General features: G+C 54.0%; 5 protein-coding genes across 5 annotated transcripts; 4 read left to right on the plus strand and 1 right to left on the minus strand.

The window, feature by feature from the left end:
- Nucleotides 1-496: 496 nt before the first annotated feature.
- Nucleotides 497-4,955, plus strand: QC764_709100 (uncharacterized protein; the record flags this gene model as incomplete). The annotated part of the gene is made up of 2 exons (XM_062950526.1): nt 497-2,782; nt 2,904-4,955. Exons 1-2 carry the CDS (start codon nt 1,310-1,312, stop codon nt 4,953-4,955), a joined length of 3,525 nt encoding a protein of 1,174 aa, XP_062796550.1. The 5' UTR covers nt 497-1,309.
- Nucleotides 4,956-9,983: 5,028 nt separating this feature from the next.
- Nucleotides 9,984-10,697, plus strand: QC764_0104180 (uncharacterized protein; the record flags this gene model as incomplete). The annotated part of the gene is made up of 3 exons (XM_062941104.1): nt 9,984-10,022; nt 10,316-10,372; nt 10,599-10,697. 3 exons carry the CDS (start codon nt 9,984-9,986, stop codon nt 10,695-10,697), a joined length of 195 nt encoding a protein of 64 aa, XP_062796551.1.
- Nucleotides 10,698-10,799: 102 nt separating this feature from the next.
- On the plus strand, nt 10,800-12,048 carry HEK2 (RNA binding protein, heterogenous nuclear RNP-K like protein; the record flags this gene model as incomplete). The annotated part of the gene is made up of 3 exons (XM_062950527.1): nt 10,800-11,205; nt 11,266-11,843; nt 11,899-12,048. The coding sequence occupies 3 exons, from the start codon at nt 10,800-10,802 to the stop codon at nt 12,046-12,048; spliced, it is 1,134 nt and encodes a 377-aa protein (XP_062796552.1).
- Nucleotides 12,049-13,473: 1,425 nt separating this feature from the next.
- HUT1 (UDP-galactose transporter) lies at nt 13,474-15,159 on the plus strand (the record flags this gene model as incomplete). The annotated part of the gene is made up of 3 exons (XM_062950528.1): nt 13,474-13,703; nt 13,762-14,552; nt 14,640-15,159. 3 exons carry the CDS (start codon nt 13,474-13,476, stop codon nt 14,870-14,872), a joined length of 1,254 nt encoding a protein of 417 aa, XP_062796553.1. The 3' UTR covers nt 14,873-15,159.
- A 554-nt stretch (nt 15,160-15,713) lies between these two features.
- QC764_709130 (uncharacterized protein) lies at nt 15,714-17,795 on the minus strand (the record flags this gene model as incomplete). The annotated part of the gene is made up of 1 exon (XM_062950529.1): nt 15,714-17,795. The coding sequence occupies one exon, from the start codon at nt 17,793-17,795 to the stop codon at nt 15,714-15,716; it is 2,082 nt and encodes a 693-aa protein (XP_062796554.1).
- Between the last annotated feature and the right edge of the window lie 1,979 nt (nt 17,796-19,774).

A 19,774-nucleotide genomic window follows, 5' to 3' on the forward strand; every position in this document is an offset into this window, starting at 1 on the left:
TCTTCTGCACCACGTGAGAAGACGTCTCAGGTCGAAACCACGAGAACAACTGGGCGGGGCGCTGCAACCGAAAAGCGTTGTTTTTCCAGCTGCCGACTTGCAGTTAGGTTGCGTTGAGTCGGCATTGGTTGGGTCATCGGGTCGTTCGTTGTCTTTCATCGAACAAATAGAAGGGCATCGAGAGTGATGGGTTGGTTCAAATAAGCATGCTCCGCTCAAAATGCCGTCACCGGCGGATAGGAATCTCCTGCGTAGAATGGCTTTCCCCTGGTTTGCGGAGACTTTCTAGGTGCAAGTCATCTTCTAGTTCATCAGGGGGGAGCGTGGGGAGCCACAACCATGGCCACGGTAAAATTAGACAACAAAGAGGGGGGCAGAGCACCTAGAAAAAGGGGCCCCTATCAAAACACACACCTGGCAGACGACACTATGAAAACAGAGGATAGAGATCACGTTGTAGCATTTTCCCCATTTCCTAACGCGGCCTGGGAGAGGTCCTTCAACAAGTGTTTCCCTCTCGCCAGCATCCCCCTCTTCATGCCTGCCCCCTACCATGATGTCGCATCTTCATGCACCCCATCCCCCAAGCATGGACAAGCGTGGCCGTAATTCTAGCTTGTCTGTTTTTGAATGTCTGTGGAGCCACCAAAGGGCAGCGGTCGCTCTTTTGGCTCCATTTCTGTGATTTTATGCCGGGGCTCATTGGTCCAGGTCAGGGTTCGAACGTTCATCGCGGCGGCACCCATTCCATCCCATCCGATAACCCCCCGCCCTCCTCATCGACCCTCTCCCTGCGGTGCGCGCGCGACCATCACATCACCAGACTTTGATTATTTTCTCCTTCTTTTTCATTTTGGGCATCGATCGCTCTTTCTCCTGCTACACAACGTCTTAAACACCGGCTCCGTCACCGCTCTCTCGAAAGGAACATACCGACCGACATATAGCTGGATTAATGCTTTAATATCGAATTTTTCACTTACCATCACATTGTCGCGACTGGCCTGCCCGTTTTCCCTGGAAGCCCCCCTGACCCATATCGACGACGCGCGAAATCAAAGTGTGGTCGCTTAAATGTATTACTGAGAAAGACGTTAGGGCCTGGATAACAAGCGACGCCTCAGCGACAAACTCAACAAATGCACCCGAGTCTCGGGCGAGAAGACATAACGTGCGTGTCCGAGACCTGAGACCTCACAAAAAGAAAAAAGGAGGGGTTGAGGTCTGGGAAGAATCTGACCAGTCTTGTCTGTCACTCTCGTTGGATGTTGGGCAGCAGCAGTGTTGACTGGCCAGGGACTTCCCGAAAATGACATCGGCCACTTCAGGATTCGCTCCTGAGGCGGGCCATGGGCCCATCCCCACCACAACCACCAACACGGGCGGCATGGCTACAGTGTACAACACAGCAACTGGGACAGAAAGCAACACTGGCAGTGATGCCAGAGACAACGTCTTGCACGCCCATAGGCAGAGCCACAACTCGTCCAAGCTGCCGGCCTTTCGATTCGCCGACCTGAAAAGGGATCCCATCGTGCTGCCCTCGCTAATCCACAATAACAACTTGAACCATGCGGACACGGATGAGAATGATAGGGACGACAACAGCAACCCCCCTGGCGAAAATCAGCACAACCACCCGGACCTGAACGCGAGCGCACCACCCCAGCAAGCCCAAACCCACCAAACCCACCAAACCCACCAAACCCGCAGTATCCCTGGTTTGTTGTCGCGCGAGAACCTCCACCAAATCTCCAGCGCCCACAATCTCTCTTCCGACAAGCCCGTCGTCGCATTTGAAACACCACTGCCAGATGCGCAAAATTCAAGCTCCAACTCTACACCACAACACCAGCACCGGCACCAGCACCAGCACCAGCCCGCCCTTACCAAGACTCGATCGCTAAAGTTTCAATTCGTGCCATCCGCTGCCACTGCAACTGCGACTGCGACTGCGACCACCATTGCGCCCGCTAACAACAACACTACTACCACCACCTCGACCATCACCACCACCACTACCACCGCTGCGCCTGCGCCTGCGATTGTGACCTTCACTGCCAATTCCACCGACCCATCCGCCGCCGGCACCAAGCGCCCAGCGTCGTTTTCCGACACCCCCAGACCGGTCGCCAGTCTGTATGCGAACAAGGCATCGCAGCTGTCCTGCATCGCGACACCTGTCACCAAACGGCGATTGACTGCCTCCGCTGCCGTGCAGGAAACACCCTCCTCTGTGCCCCGCCCGTCTCCGAGTCTCACGCGTCTGCGGCCGACCGAGTCTGGCGACAGTAACCAAACCGCCGTGCCCGAGAGCACTACCAAGGAGTGGGCGCAAGGTCAGCGGGACTTGTTGCTGCCCAAAGAAGGCGACGACCCAGAGGAGCCCGAAAGGAAGAAGCCGCGCCCTCCCTCGTCTTACAAACCACCGGCTTCCACCGCCGGCAGCACTGCCAGTGGACGCGCCGCCGTCCCTCCACTCCGAGGTTACCGGTCTTCGATATTCAGAAAGAGTGTGGTGATCGACATGCGCGATCGTCGGGTGGCCGAAACCGCATACGGCCAGGAATCCAACTCGAACCAGCGCGACAAAACTCTTCGTGCCCTTGAGGGCCGCACAGATGACCAATTTTCCCGTCTATCACCACAAGAAACCGGCGACATGACGACCACAACAGACAATGACAACACGGCTGATCTCTTTCTGAGAATCGCCAGCGAGACATCCACACGAAAAGTGCCAGAGTTCAAGGGGAAGGTGGAGGACCCAAGTGCGGTGCCTGTAAGTGGCTTGCAATTAACTGACTTTATATAAGGCCATCGGCGGATTCTCCCCGACGCTTGTATCTCGGAGGTCGCGTGGGTAAACACAGCTAAGGCAAACGGGCTAACCGTGTTATTAGTCCCGCATCACCCGCATTTCGCACCGCAGGCCGCTCTCTACTGCCATCGCAACCTTCCAGGCCAATTCCCCACCCCAGCTTGCTCGTCGTCTTTCCGACCAGCGTGAAACAACTAGATCCCGCCAGCGGGCAGAGAGCAACACAGCACAGCAAATGACGAGGGAACTGGCCTACCGGACGAGTGCTCGAGATAAACTCAACCCCATAATGACCTCCTCCACCACCACCACCACCATCACCGCTACCGAAGACCCTTCCCCTCGCACCGTGTCGATTCGCACACCACTGAAGCCCTCGGCCATCACCACCCCGAGATCGATTCAGTTCCAGGACACTCTCTCGGAAAGCGCTTCGGCCTACCAGCGACGAAGGCAATCGCTTACTGCTAACAACGAGAACCAACCGTCCAGCGCTCGGGCGCCCCAGTATAGGAGCTCCAACCTCGCCCAGTCGCGAATATATCACTCGTCTCCGTTGGTGCCGAAACCCATGATTCCCTCCAAGGATGACCCCATTCCGAGCACCGAAACCAACCAGGGCGTCGAGGGCAACGAGTCCTCCTCGTCGACGGCTGCCCCATCTACAGTGTGGGACGAGCTGGACGACCTGAAATCACGAATTAACCGGCTCGAACTCACAGGCAAAATGCCCTCGAGCTCTGGTGCTGCCATGTCCAGGAGTTCTGACGAAAACCGCCCCCCGACTGCCACGACGAATGCCACCACTATGTCAGCATCCCCCAAGCGCGGCTCCGGTGCTAGCGCCTCGCAGCCAAACGTCAACAGCAGCTTTACCAGTAACACATCATCGAACCGGGGCGAGACTCAGCCCTTGCTGATCTCTGCTCTCAACAAGACAAAGGGTCTCGTGGGGTCCGAGGCGTTCAGTGCGATGGAATCTGCCGCCAACGATGTTTTGGCTCTCACGACAATGCTCGGTACTTCAGGCCAACCGGGGCCTATTTCTAGCGGTGCCAGTGCCATCGGATATGGCAGCAACAATGGTAGCGTTACTGACAGACAATTACGACGGAAAGCAGATGGCATCTGCAGGAGCTTGACAGAGCTCTATATTGCTCTTGCTGACGAGCTTTCTCAGAAGCAAAGCACCGGGCCCTCCAATAAGCGGGAAAGGGAGGAGGATGGGCCGGCGAGCCCGACGTCAGCGAGGAGACCGGTGGTCCTAAACACCCTTGCTGCTGCGGCTTCCAGGAGGCAAAGTGCCGCGGCGGATGCCGTCACACCACTCCCACCGAAGAGCCCGAGGGCACCGACAAGCCTGGAGGTCAAGAGGCAAAGCATTCTTGCCGCTGCTTCTGCCCCATCAGCACCCTCTGCTGCTAGCCAGAGGTACGCCGCTGTACCTGGCACGCCTGTGGACTCTGCCGGTGCGGGGAGGAAGTCATCCCTTCTCCTCGGCAGGGCAAGAAGAGCAGGAACGGAAGAGCCGGAGGATTCCGGCCGGCGATCATCGCTTCACCTAAGAACCCGCAGGGCAACAACTGAAGAACCGGAGGATCAGCCCCAACAACAACAGCAGCAGCAACAACAACAACAACAACAACAATCAACCCCTGTCCCGAGAACGGAGGCGGGAAGGAAAACATCACTGCTGCTGAGAACAAGGAAAACAATGAACGATGTCGATGATTTGGACGGCGATTCTAGTAGATACCGCACCCCCTCCCGCGCGGTGACAGAAGTGAACTCGTCGTTTCGCTCGTCGGGGGCCGTCACCGCCTCGGCTCCTAGGGAAAGCGCGAGGTCGCCGCCTGATCTGCTTGATTTGCCTAGTGCATCGTCGTCTGCGCTCCCGAGAAGGAGGTTGGTCCCTTCGAGTCTGAACGCGAGGTTGATTGTCCCTGCGGTGAGCAGCGGCTCCGGGCCAACGACGCCGATTCCGAGACGGTATCTGGAGCGGGGGACGCCGATGAGGGAGAGCAGCAGCGTGGCGAATGGGGATGCGGCGGATAGGATCATTATTGAGGAGGGGAGGAGGGGGGAGCAGAGGCAGTTTTGCAGCTTTCGTCGGGGGTGGGCTGGGGAGAAGTAATAGTTTGAATAGTAGGAGGAGGGAGGGGAGGGAATTCGATGGTGAGGGAGTCGAGGGTTGAGTTGATGCAGGGGAGGGAGAGGGAGTATAGATGAGGGAAGGGGGGGGGGGTTCTTGTTGGATTGTGGATGATGACGGTTTATGACCTTGTTTCTGGGTTTTCACGGCTTGGAGTTTTTTTTTCTAATTTTTTTTCTGACCGGACAATGATGACTACAGAGAGTGTTATTGTTGGATGGGGAAGGGGGAGGGGGGCGTTTGTTTGCTTTGTAGGGGGAAGTTGTTTCAAAAGGAAGGGAGGGGAAATGCATTCCCGTGAAAGAGGAGGGTGGAAAAGCAGTTTTTTCTTTTTCTACTGTGAGCCCTGTTTTTGTTCGGGCGGCGGCATGGATTGCATTATGCATGATTTATACACATTTTTATTTTGGGGTTGAGGAGGATGAATGAAGTTGGATGAAGATGGGTTTTCTTGTCATGACAGAATTTCATGATGAAGAATCGGGAGGAGGTGGAAGTTTGCGGTTTTTATTTTATTTTATGTTGAAAGAGGGCCGGGGGAGGGGGCGATGAAGATGATCCCAGCGGGAAGGAGGGGGGGTTTCTTCTTTGAAGTGTAGGTGTTGGATCAGCATATCTCACCGCAGTCTTCTTTAAAGGACGGCTCTTACCCTGTGAGGTTTTTCATGATGGGGTGGGGGGTTTCAGGTTCTTTCTTCTTTCGGATTGAGAAGAGGTTGTCATGACTCTCCTATCCAGTGTTGTTGTTATTATTATTTTTTGTTGTTTCTTTCTGGGTAACAAGGATAGGAAATCCAACCCATTCAAGGGGGCTAGGGGGGATTATATCCGGATAATTGGAAGGTTGGCTGGGATAAGCGGTTGGTGCGTTTGTTTTTTTGTCTTTTTACAAGGAGATGAAACACATCATCGAACATTGGGGGGAGTGTTGATGGGAGGGAGAAAAATGGGATAAGGAATCACTTAGGAACTGGAATATGGGTTACGGATTAAGGGCAAATGGGACTAAGGAATTAAGGGAAGGGGGGCAATAATGGGATGGGAAATATGTTTTTGACGAGCGTTGGTTTTTTGCGTTCTTGAGGAGGTTTTGAGGTGGGTGGGGGGGTTGTATATATCTTATGTGAGAGAGAAGAATATAACCTATCAGTGGTATGGATATCTATTGATGAGGCGTGAAACCAACTAACTGTAAATCGACTTCACTATCGGTATCAAGATAGGCCGAGCAGTCTTGGTCGGAAATATCAAGTTTTGCTCAGAGTCTAAACGATGTTTGTGTCAAGCATTTAAACCCTCTTTGGAACTTTGACTTGTGTTTTACTCCTTTGATTCTTTTTCCTTGACCATTGCCGTCCTCATCACCACCTGGAACTTCCCATCAGGAGTTCCCACAACGGCCACTGACGACAACAATACCAAGGGGAGCACCCTAGGCGATCTTCTCTCGTTTTTTGAGATAATACTGCGAGATCTCGGCGAGAAACATCCCTCTCATGGGCAGAGACGGACGAACACGAGCAATCAAAGGAAAAGGAAGCAGAATGCGAAGAGGAGAGAATGTGGATGGTTTGCAGCCGCTGTCATGTGGCGTTTGAGAAACTGCTCCTGTGATATCTGCCGACCTAAGCAGACGTCTGCCGCCTCTTCTGGGTCAAGTTCGGGGTGGTGGGTGAGTCAATTCTGGCGGTACTTGACCACATTTTGAGGAGCGTCCAAAGGCGAGGGCGGTTTGCCGGTGGTATCATCCTGGTATGTTTGTATCATTTTCTGTGAATGTCCAAGGCAGGTAAGGTAGGTGTTGACAGCATCGGATTCTGAGGAGGATTGACCACGATTGGTGACCTTATCAAGGACAATCTGGCCCCGGGTATGGAGCTTTAGCATGGAGCATGTTCACGAGGAGGATCTGCAGCCTGTCGTCTGGAGCTGCTGCTGGCGATGGAGGCGCGGGTGGAGACTTGGGGACACTGGTTGGGGGGTTGTTTTTGGGCCGGGGTACTTTCATGGATGTATGTGCTCTGGGGGGGAGCACACTGTGGAGAAAAACTCCCAATGTGCTATCGTTTTTGCTTTACGTATCCGGACATTCTACACGAGTTTGGAGCGTGGCGTCGGGCTGGCGGGGGTCAGAGTAAGATTTGGTGAAGTCGTGACTTGGGCTGGACATCAATATCGATAAAATGTTTACCAATTGCCCGCGGTCACCAGTTTCGCCCAAGGTTCCATCAATGCCGGAGCTGAGGCGTTGAGAGGAGGTTGCTTCAGAAATTCTTTGACCATCCACATTTTGTTTCCGAGCAGAGACGTCGAGAGTGTGTTACTCTGGGCTTTAACAGTCCAACATGAACTCCAACGACTCGATAAGGGACAGTGACTGTCCAACAGATAGTGATGGCCCTATCTTCGGCCCTTTGGTAGGGTCCATATGGGTATCAGGACCTTACCTATCCCACGACATTCTTGCACCGCCAAATAGAAGAACAACCCAACAGGAAGGAGTAGGAACGGACTGAGAATACCGAGGAAGGGGAGAAGCAGCCAACTGGCGAGCAGCAATACCGGGAGTGGACGTGGTTCAAGTGTGGCCTCTGTTGGAAAGAAACTGTACTTCTTTCAAGGTCAGGCATACCCCAATGCCGATTTCCTGGAGTATCACCTCCGAGGCCGATCACGTAGGTCTTCTATCTTCTATTTTGAAGTGCACACACCTAGTTACTAAATTGGTCCCAGAAAAACGCGGGTCGCTGTGGTATATTTGTTATAGATCAACAGATTCGGTGGCTCACACTCCCTTTTTTTTCTTTTCTCTCTTTCTTCCGCTTCGACTTCCGAGTCGTGGAAAGGCGTTGCGGTTACGAGAATGGGGGGACTTTTGCACTGGCAAAGACTTCAAAATGTTCTTGATAGCAGAATCCCATGGTGTTTGAAAGCTCCATCAAGCCAAACTGTCAGGAGCTAGCTGCTCCCAGTGCTTCCGCTTCAAGACCATCCATTGTTGGAACCTCCCCTTCAAAACAATCTCACTAATCCAATCCTATTCTTATCTCCCTCCATACCCCTCCCATCAACCCCCAGACACCATCCCCAACCTAAGCACCCAACTCGCCAGCATGGCCGTTAGAGCCCCCAAGCAGCAAGTCCCCCATCCTGTTTCATGAGGCCTTTCTCTTCAATAACGCTGATAGTTAAGGCTCAGCTGAAAGCATGTCGTATATACTAAAGTAGATATTGACAAGTTAGAAACTCCGTGGCGTTCTTGAGCTGAGCCATGCCCGCCGATGAGCACATTTGCGCCCGAAACTATCCTCGCTTGATCAATGATCTCCTCTTCTCTCAATAACTCAGCCGTACCCTCAACATCATTCATTCTTCGCCTTCTCCACATCCACTCCGACGGCACCAAAAAGACAAAAGCTACATGGCATCCCACCTACATGGCCGGCTATATGTCCTCAGACAAGCCTCACAAGCCAAAGAGCCAACCATGAAGTCTCTGTGTGACCCTGTCAGTTCTTATCTCCTGAAGACTACTGGCTGCAGGACACATCGGTCACATGACATGGCGTACACATAGTCCTGTGATATCAGTGTAGAAAAAGACAAATAGACTAGAACTTGGCATAGGCAAAGGCCTGGGGTGCAGCAGCACACCCGTCTCCCCATCGTGGTCTAACTCTCCACGAGTTTGCATCGAATTAACCAATGAGCTCGTGGATGTTCACGATGAGTAATTGAGGATATATCCAGAATGTCTTGAACGTAGGAGGCCTGCCCCATTCGTGTGCGCTTCACTCGACCAGTCGGACGCTCCGGCCCAGCAGTCCGGTGCGTCTGACCTTGGCGAAGTGTGGCGTTGAATGAGGGAGGTGTCAGTGCGAGAGTGTCACGCTGGTCAAAAAAGCAAGACACAAATCAGGCAATATGAAATGGCTTGTGGTTGCGTGGTTGACTACCCGCTTCCCCCCCTTCCCGCCTGCGAGCCACTGCAGAACCGGGTCACACAGCATATGTCTGCTCTGTGGATATGCAGAGGAACTCCGCGTCCGAGCAACTGTTTTGCCGCCGCGAGGCCTGCTTGTCTGAGCGGGGAAGGGAAAACAAGCTATTGTTCTCCTCCAACAATAGCAAGTAGAAATACGGACCGTTTTCAGGTGAGATATAAAACAGACGCCAGCCCACATGCGGGATGCCCAATTGGGTGGGTTGCAGACAGCCAGGAGAAACCCCCACAAATTCCAGAGCCAAAATGGGGCTGTCCTACATAAAGACAGTCTGAATTCGGGGGCCAATTGAAGGATGTAGACGGGAAACGGTTTATAAGTCGACGACAACAGAGATGGCGGTAGCTGGGGAAACCCCACGCTGACCCACTGGAACCCAAGCATCCGGGAATAGGGATGGGGCCGAGGGGCCTGTCATGTTGTTCTAGAAAAGAGTGGTGGATTAGTAGGGCTGGTCTAAACTCCACATTGTCGATGCCAACACCTACAGCTCGATGCGACGATGCCCTGCTTCTGCTGGTGAGCGAAGGGTTCCCCAGGGACGAGGGTACTGGCAAGGGACTGGCTGCGGGGCTGCCGAGGGCTCCGAGGGACAGTGCTGCCATCTCATGCTGTTTCCCGGTGTGATATGGGTCCAGCCAGCTCATGTGTGATGCTGCTTCTGTGCCGTCCTCCCAGACATCAATCAATTCAGCACAGAAGGATGGGGAAAGGTTGGGGAGACGCAGTGACAAAGGGTCGGAAAGCACAAGCCAAGCTGAGCCCTGAGCTTCCAGCAGCCTGCATCATCCCCCACCTCCCCACCTCCCTTCTCGGCGACATGCCGATGGAGCTTGAGAGCTCAGGATTGGGGTCATCGTCAAAAACACCATGTGTTTGCCGTGGGGAAGGCCCAGTGGGAAGACCCGGTGGGAAGGGGAAGGGGTCGAAAGGCAGGTTTCCTACTGCAGTTTGGCGCTTGAGCACACACGGGCCCCACTGAAATAGGTGTCAGGACTGGCTGCCGATGGCCGACGTTGTGATTTTTCTGTATGCGATTGGTAGTGTGATTGGACCACTCGAATGGCCGTTTTTTTTTTCTTTGGAGTTGCTGATTCTTCGTTCGCTCGAAGTTCTTCGCCTCTCCAACTGCGAACCCCTCTTTTCCCTTTTCAACCTTCAACCTTCTCTCTCTCTCTCTCTCTCTCTCTCTCTCTCTTCTCACCTTCCACCCCGTCTCCTCCTTCTTCACACTCTCATCCCATCACTTCTCGCCCGGGAATGTGTTAAACCCGTTCCTGTCGGTGCATCCCATCCCGTCCTTCCACCTCACCACCCCTCTCTCTCCTGAAACCGCAGCGGAAACTGAGGTTCCAGTTGTCAATTGCGCCCCGGTCCACCGCCCGCCGCAAAAAGGTACGTGCTCCTCTCACTCTGCCCCGCCATCCGCACCAAGTCCAGGGTAGCTTGGCCACGGCGCGCCGTTTCCTCTTTCTGCCTCTGGCCTGTGTCGCCTGCTTTTCGCACAGAAAAACAGAACCGCAGCAGGTACAATACTCAAAAGCAAAAGCTCTTACCCTTGCCGCGGTAGCACCGAGAAGCCAATCCCAGAGCTTAACCATTAACTCTTCTCTCTGCTCAGTTCTCCCACCACACCACGCCTTTCCCTCCTCCGCCTCCACCCTCCACCACTTTTTTCCTCTACCAACCACGCAAATTCCAATCCTTTTTCCGACCCTGAAGTGATTTTGTCTCTTCACATCTCCCGCCTCCATCAACCACCCGCCATTCACGATCCATTCACCTTCCCCCCCTCCCCCTCCCCCAAAACCCAATCCTCAATATGTCTGCCCCTCAAGACTCTGTCCCGTCCAACGGCGCCGACCTCAACGAATCCTTCGACCAGCTCAAGCTCAACGACGAGCCGCGCCTTGGTCCCGATGGAGAGCCGGCTCCCAAGACGGACGAGGAATACGCACAAACCCAGATGACCTTGCGGGCTATTGTGTCTTCGAAGGAAGCTGGGGTAATCATTGGAAAGGCTGGCAAGAATGTCGCTGATTTGCGTGATGAGACTGGCGTCAAGGCTGGCGTGAGCAAGGTTGTTCCCGGCGTCTATGACCGTGTTCTTACCATCACCGGCGGCTGCGAAGCTATCTCCAAGGCCTATGCCAAGGTTGCCTCTGCTCTGATGGAAGGCGCTCCTGCTATGGGCATGGGAGGCGTCGTCGCTGCCAATGGAACTCATCGTATGTGCTCTGCTTGATGACCATCTTTGTTCACTGCGCTAACCTGGTGGGGCAACACAGCCATCAAGCTTCTTATCTCTCACAACCAGATGGGCACCGTTATTGGTAGACAAGGTCTCAAAATCAAGCATATCCAGGATGTGTCGGGCGTGCGCATGGTTGCGCAAAAGGAAATGCTGCCGCAGTCTACCGAGCGTGTTGTCGAGGTCCAAGGCACCCCTGAGGGCATCCAGCGTGCGACTTGGGAGATTTGCAAGTGCTTGGTCGACGACTGGCAGCGCGGCCAGGGCACTGTCCTCTACAACCCTGTGGTTCGCACAGGAACTGGCGCGGGCGCGCCGGCGATGGGAGGTGCTAGCAGCTACCCCCAGGAGAGGGCCCCCTATGGCGGTTCATCCCGTGTTACACGGACCGGCAACGGCGCCGACTTTAGCAATGGCGGCCCTCGCCAGTACAACCGTCGCTCCGATTCCGATGCTGCTCAGCGCGGCCCTCCCACACACGACGAGAACGGCGAGGAAATCCAGACGCAGAACATCAGTATTCCCGCTGATATGGTTGGCTGCATCATTGGCCGTGCTGGTTCCAAGATTAGCGAGATCCGCAAGACTTCTGGAGCTCGCATCTCGATTGCCAAGGTGGGTGCCTCTTTATCTGAGATGACAAGTGGTGTGTGCTGACTCGGGTGAACAGGCCCCGCATGACGATACCGGTGAGCGCATGTTCACCATCATGGGTAGCGCCAAGGCCAACGAGACGGCCCTCTATCTTCTGTACGAGAACCTCGAGGCCGAGAAGATTCGTCGCCAGGAGATGCAACAATCTGGTCAGGTTTCTGCTTAGGATGGAGAAGAGGACCAGAGAGGTCCCCGGCTGTAATACTTCGTATATGATGTACCTGAAGGAGTTTCCAAGGGTAGGATGATGGTGAGCTGCCAGCCACGATCCGGGCGTTTTTTTATTATTACTATTTGTTTTCCTGGTTGGTGTTGGATTTGGCAGTCCCTCGCTATGGGTCATTTCCAGATCTGACTGCCGCAAGGCACATCATTTTGGGGGGGGCGGGATACGATGTGATGACATTTCCTTACCAAAAGCATTTCGCCAGCCACTTTTTTCCCCGGCAGGCATTTCACTCCCTCACCCTTACCAATCTCATCTTCATCGGTGGCCGCCAAACGACGGATCACGATCACCCCCATCAACAATTAGCACCACAACTATACGGGCTCGTGGGCAACAAAGCTCTTGGGGTCACACCCACACAGAGAGCACGCCCAGCCACCGAAATCGAATTCCCCTCCCCAGTCCGATACGTCACACCACTTAGTTCTCGAATCAGTTCTCACAACCCCCTCTGCTTACAACGAAAAAAAAACCGATAAACACCAAAACTCTTTTCACCACGTCCACCCCATCTTATTTTCCGCCTTTACACCCCCCAACCGACGCTTGGACTTCAACATGCTCAATACAGCCGCGCGAACCGAATAGGTCTAGCCAATGTCAAAATTCACAGCCTTTTTTTCCTTTTCCAGTCTTGTGTGTGGACGAGGCGATGGTTTTCTGCTTTGCCTGCGGTCACCATCACTAGCTAGCTCCGCCACCGCTCTAGAACCAAGATTACTCACTTGTCTCTACTGATCTCTGGAGGGATGTAGAGATAGGGTATTTAGGTGTAGACTGGAGAAGATTAATATGAGCATTACGATGACTTTGCCTTTGCTTCCAGGGTGATTTTTATGTGATGTACTGTACATAAAAATGTCGATGTGAAGGCTGGTTTGTTAGGTATGATCCAGGGTTGTCTAAGCTCTCTTTTTCAAAATCATCTAGGGTTATCCAGCCGTAACCCTCTCTTGGCATTTTTCTTTTCTGGGTTCCCCAGAGTTCTCGAATGCCGGAGCAGGGCCCCCCGCCGCTGCCAGGTGGGCCAGGGGGGGGGGACGGTGCGGGAACAGGGGAAGCAGCACTGAGCAGTTCACTAGAATAGCTAAGTGACAGGGTGATCTTTCTGATAAAGCCACCCTGTCCGGAACCTCTGTTTGGTGACACACCACCTTGATGAGCGCGGCGCGGTTTCCGTCTCATTGTGAACGCGATTTGGACAGATTGCGCCAATTGATTTTTTTTTCTTACCTAATTTTAGGAAGTGAGATTGGAAATAAATTCCAATCCACCTTTTGCGAACAGCAGCAGCTTGCGCAAAACTGACGAAAGCTATACACAGCGCGCAACCAACAAACGGACAGGTTACGAGAGGCCAAGATGGCTCGCACCAAAGCCGCGCCGATCAGGCGGGAGCCGTCGTCTGAGTACACCGCCGGGGAACTGAAACGGACGGCGAGTGGACGGGTTGTCGAAGACGAGAATGGGACGGTGGCGGAAAAGGTGGAAAGGGAGATTGCAGACGCCGTCGTGGTGGTGACGAAGCCGGGGAAGAAGGAGGCGGGCGTGGTGACGCTTGTTGTCTGCGTGGCGGGGATATATGCCTCCTTGTTTGTTTTCCTCTGTCCCCGTTTCCAAACAACAGCCGTGATTGCTAACGATGGACAGTCTAACCTGGGCCTACCTCCAAGAAAAACTCACAACGACCACCCACGGCCCGAACAAGGAAAGGTTCAAGTTTTCGGTTTTTCTCCTCACAATCCAGAGCCTGTTTGCCGGCTTGGGCGGGCTGCTCTTCACGTGGGTGAGCACACCCAAAGGGGAGAAGATGAAGAGTCCGGTCCCCAACAGGGGGATCTTGCCACCGTTGCTGCTTGTCGCGGTGACGAACGCGTTGGCCGCGCCGTTTGGGTACGCCGCTTTGGGGCACATCGACTACATCACGTTCATCCTGGCCAAGTCGTGCAAGTTGCTGCCGGTGATGGCGCTGCATGTGACGGTTTTTAGGAAGAGGTACCCGCTTTATAAATACTTGGTTGTTGCGGCGGTCACGACGGGGGTGGCGGTTTTCACGCTGCATTCGGGGAGTAAGAAGCACAAGGCGGGAGGGGGAGGGAATTCGGGGCAGACGGGGTGGGGGATGTTGCTGTTGGGGATCAACTTGCTGTTTGACGGGTTGACGAACAGTACGCAGGATTACATCTTTGGGGCTGATAGGAGCTATACGGGGCCGCAGATGATGGCTGCGAATAATTTGCTGAGCGGGGCGCTGACGGGGGGGTATTTGGTGATGAGCCCGTGGTTGGTGAGGACGGGGGTGGGGAGGTGGTTTGGGATGGATGTTGCTGGGGGTGGGGGGGAGCTGGTGGCTGCGCTGGAGTTTTTGGCGAGGCACCCGCGTGTTTGGAGGGATGTGCTTGGGTTTGCGGTTTGTGGGTGTGTGGGGCAGGTTTTTATTTGTGAGTTGTTTTCTTCTTGAAGGGTCGTTGATGTTGATGATGATGGTTGGATGGGTGGGTTGGCTAACAGGATGGGAATTTTTCTAGTCCATACGCTCTCGACTTTCTCGTCGGTGCTGCTCGTTACTGTCACGGTGACGAGGAAGATGTTCACCATGATTCTGAGCGTGATTGCGTTTGGACATACGCTGTCCCAGATGCAGTGGTTGGGGGTTGGGCTGGTGTTTGGTGGGATTGGAGTTGAGGCGCAGATTGCGAGGAAGGAGAAGTTGGCCAAGGAGGCTGCTAAGAAGGCGGCTAAGGCTGGGAAGAAGGAATAGATTTTTTTTTTTCTGGTGGGAAAGATAGATAGAAAGGGGGGAAACAGAGATACCGTACACTATAAGAAAGAAAGAGAGAGAGAGAGAGAGAGAGAGAGAGAGCATGTCATGGCATGGGGGAACTGTATATATGTGTTGCTGTGGCATTGCTTGGGTGTTGGAGAGACAAGAGATTCTGTATGATATTTGAACATTGACCGCTTGAGAGCATTTGATAGGCTCCTAGTTTGCCCCTGTTTGACCAGTCTTTGTACCCTCTCTATCAACCACCCTCACTACTGGAGCAACATGCCTCTCGCCACTGCTCTTACAACCATCGAACCTTTGTGTGAAATGACTTGTTCATATACTTCATCTACAAGCCAAACTTGCCATCCCTAACTGCTAGTCTACGCCACCAATTCCCCCATTGTACGTAAACCAAACGACAACCTCTCTCCTTAATACAGCAAACAAAACCCTCCCAATCCCATCCAGATCAAACTCCTTGTATAAAAAAAAAAAGAAAACCCACGCCCTGCGCTTAACTATTCAAAGCTATGTACTTGAGAAAATGCAACTTGGGCAGACAAACCGAGCACCTGTCTAGATTGTCTCCGTTTGTGTCTCGATCTCCTCCTGTCCCAGTCCCTGAAGACGACCAAATTGATAATCCAAATGCTGCAAAATGTCCCAAACAAACAAAAAAAAAAAAAAAAAAAAAAGGTCACAAAACTAACCGAGCGCCTTCTCCGTGTATGTATGTATGTATGTATGTATGTTTGGGCCCAGCCAACAAAGCAAGAAGCACTTTCTTTACTTTGCCCCAACCCCCCTATTCATCACCCCAGCAACCAACCCCTTACATAACCGCACAGCCCACCGTCCTCCCCCTCTCCCTCCCCCTGTGCCCCTGCTGGTGCACCCCCTGATCCTCCTCCAACACCGCCCTCATCGCCGTCACCCTCCTCCGTCTCCTCCACCCCCCCGCAACCTCCATCTCGTTCTCCGCCTGCATGTACTCGGCCCACTTCCTCTCCACCCTCCTCGCACCCCCCAGATCCCCCTTCAGCACCCGCCTCGTATGCTCATCGACAGTCATCTGCCACGTATGAAAACACCTCAGTCCAATCACCTCCTTCCCTTTCCTCCCCCCGCCAATCTCAACAACCCCATCCTTTGCCGGTCTTGCCATCAGAGGCTCCGAGTTCCTAGATAGGATCTCGAGAACCCCCGTCCAGGTGACAAGGGGGGTATCATACACCGTCAGCTCAAGCGTAGTCCTCGGGAGGGGAGGAGAAGAAGAAGCCGATGACGGGGGGGATAGGCTTCGGTTCCGAACCATATCGGCCGCCTCGGTAAGAGTAAGGTTCGAAATGCGGGTGTTGTCCATCACGACTGATTTCAGGCTTGTGCACGCCTGAAAAACGGGTAGCATCCCCACGTCCGAGACAGAGTCACACCCCGAGATGGAGAGGTGCTCCAGCTTTGTCGAGCACGGGGCTCGAGACAGAGCCGTGAATGAAGAGTTGGTTAAATGAGGCAACTCTTCCAGGTCGAGGTGGGTGAGGTTGGGGCATGAGTCGAAAATTGGGTCGAGGGCCGAGTCGGTCAGCTGGGTGAGGTTCGACAGGGAGAGGCCTTCGAGGTGGGGGGTGACGTGGGCGAGGGATTTGATGCTGTTGTCTGATAGGCGGCTGCAGCGGGTGAGGTCCAGGTGGCGGAGTTTGCGAGGGGGTGTTAGAGGGCGGTTGGTGAGCATGTCGAATTCGGGGGTTGGTCCCAAGATCATGGTTCTGAAGGTGTCGTCTGTCATGTCGGAGCAGTTGGATAGGATCAGTCGCTCGAGGTTGTTGGTCGAAAAGATGGCGGTTGCTACGTCGGCGTCGGACGAAAAACCGCGGACACTGCTCGCGCGGAGGTCGCGGAGTTTGGGGCAGCCTTCGAGGACGAATCGGATGCCGCGGGCGTCCATTTGTTTGCAACCAGAAACATCGAGGGTCTCCAAGTCGGGGCATTCCCGGGAGATGATCTTGCAGGTGGCATTGTTGACTGCTGGGAGGCCGGTGAGGTTGAGGTGAACGAGCTGGTTGTTAGCCTTGAGGAGGGTGTGTAGAGTCGGCCGTTGGAAGTTACGGCACCCTTCCAACGAAGTGCTGTAGAGGTTGTGGCAGGCGGCAACCAAGCGCTGAGCCCGTTGCATGTGCTCGATTTGGAGGCAGCCCCTGAGGTTGAGGTCGTGCACAAACGGTCCGGCCGTCTCCAGAATCTTGGTCAACGACTCGGCTGGGATCTCTCTGTAGAACTTTGAGGCGTCGAATTCCGTCCAAAGCTGGCCATCAAAGCACAGCTCATGGAACCTCTTTGACACTCGAGAGATCCGGACAAGCTCTTTTGGCGAGAGGAACGAGAGAACATAGATTTTGATCTCATTCGGTATCGTGTCCCAGAAATTGAAAATCTTGGCCCTCTTCTTGATTTCCGTCGGCAAAGAGATGGTCATCGGCGCGGAAACGGGGTGGTCAACCTTGCGAACCGCCAAGACAGACTCGATGCCATCGTAACCCGGTGTCTCGACAGCCGGCGTTGCGGCAACGGAAGTCGGGGCGGTTGACACGTCTCCAAACGAAAAGTAGGAGGAACTGCTGCTCGGTTGGCCAAATGGTGACGGCGTCGAAGCCAGGCTCACACACGACAGTGAAGAAGCCGAGCTTCTATACGGGGCGCTCGACGCTCTGGGACGGCTGATTCGGGCACGGAGGCTCTGCGAAGACGATATCCGCTGCAGACCCCTCAAAAGTCTTTGCCGGCCTTTGCTCTTGTGCTGCAACACCGGGAATTGCTCAGCAGTATCACCTCCGGGTTGGACGTCCAAGCTGCCGGCCTCGGAAGCGGGGCTCGCCGGCGAACCCGGGGTCGTGTGGGAAATAGTGGAGTCGGCCATAACGGCGACAGGACCGGGAACCGTATCCGGAGTTTTGGTTTGGAATCTGACAAGCAAACGAACCACGGAGGAAAGCAAGAAGTTTCAAGTAATCAAAGTAACGGATTCTAGAAGAAAGGGGGACAGCAAAGACGGTTATCAAGAAGGCAGTGCGTTGTTTATGGGTTTCCCCCTTCCAATGGCGCCTCGGGATCGCTGAACCGGGAAGAGTGGCGCTGTTTTAAGTCAATGGTGGAGTGGGGGTGTTCCAGAATAGGGCAGCGGGCGAGGGGCAACGACCAGCAAAGACAAAGGACGAGTCCGTGGACCTCGTGGTTCCAGCGGCAAGTCCTATCAAGTTCACCAGCTGTTCCCTGACTACTCGTGGTCAAGCCCTGATTCGGTTCCTAGGGCCTTGTGCCTGTTTGAGAAGCTCGGGATCTCTGGAAACTTTGGCTGGTCGAGCTGGTGCAGATCAAAGCGGGGAGAGCGAGAGAGGCACTAGAGGTTTGGAGGAATTGGATCTTTTGGGACCTGGCCGGCTGCGAGGTGTGTTGATCCGTGGGATGGTGTGGCCGACTTTCCCGGTGCGGAAGTGATTGGACCGTCAGGAGAAACTGCGAAGGTCTGGCCAGGACAGGGAGTTCAGCCTCAGGCAGTCGGGGAGCAATGGGAGCCAGTTGTTTCATACAGGGGAGAGAACAGAAAAAGTTGAGATGGGAGTCGGTGCAAAGGCTGGGAGTTATGTAAAATGTCAGAAACAGGTCAAGAGAGAGACCGACGATAAGATAGATACCTAGATACGAATACTGTGCCTGGATGGATTCCCGCAGGGTCCTAGGACTGCAGCCAGAAAAGTCTGGTTGTCCCCCTCCCCCCCACCGGATTTCTGATTTACCAGGCAAATGGCATCCCGAATACCCTTAGTCCGAATAGGATAACCAGGGAAAGGCAAGGGTTCTCCAACATTTGTGGTGGTGTGGTTGCACGAGTATCCCTGCATCCAAGCGTCCACCGTCTCTTTTGGGGAAGAGCCAGAGGACCCCGAGAACGAAAAAAGAAGAAAAAAAAAAAGGGAGGCCAGCTGCACTCAAGAGCCCGCATCTGACCAGTCTTCGTGGCACCCATCGAGTCGTTCGTGACTTATACCACTGATGGCGATTGGTTCTTGGTGTTCCAATGTTTGTTTTCGTCGCCCATGCGACCCCTCCTGGTCTTATCTTATCTTTGTGGTTGATGTTGGCCCCGTCTTGGCTTCTGTTGTCTATGATTCTTGTTGATCGAAAACATGGCCTTGCTCGACAAAGAGAGACGGAGCCGCCGTTTAGCCCGTCAGCACCATTGTTACCATGGAAGTGGTGGTCAGCAAAGCTCTGAGCTGGGAGTGGGTGGCCAAAAGACCCCTTATCAGCCCGGCTTATCCAGCAGATCTGCCCCTCACTGTCACTTATCAATCTTTACCCCGCCAATTCGCCATCCCGACAATGCCATAGACACAGCCAGCCGAAGCCAGGAATACCACCTCGAAACAGAGTCAGGTAGCGAGCGGACTTATATTTTGGCAAGAGAACGGAAAGGGAATATTCTGCGGGTGGCTTTCTTGGTGTGTAGGGCAAGGGGGGGACCCTGCAGTGAGCGAGCGGTCTTCCAATGAGCATCACCTATCGGTCAGACGGCTTGCATCCGGGCCGTAAACCCAGCGCTTGGCTGCGCACAACTCTGGATGAAGAAGAAGAAGAAGAAGAAGAAGAGAGGACAGCATGCAACGAGGTGGTTCGCTCGGGGCAATAGCTCGCCATTCACATCTACTAACCATGTGGCTACTTGTAGGGATTCCAAAAAGTAGCATAGGGTGGGGAGGCGGTGGCAGAGCAAAGTCTGCTGACATGACTCGTCCATGACGAACGTCCCAAGTGACCGTTCCTCTGTGCAAAGCGTCAAGCAGGAACATGGGACTATGGCCACGGGATCATGCCAGTTGGAGGTTGCTTGAATTGGGG

Source organism: Podospora pseudoanserina (genome assembly GCF_035222485.1).
Source record: "Podospora pseudoanserina strain CBS 124.78 chromosome 7 map unlocalized CBS124.78p_7, whole genome shotgun sequence".
In the NCBI taxonomy this organism is placed as follows: Eukaryota; Fungi; Ascomycota; class Sordariomycetes; order Sordariales; family Podosporaceae; genus Podospora; species Podospora pseudoanserina.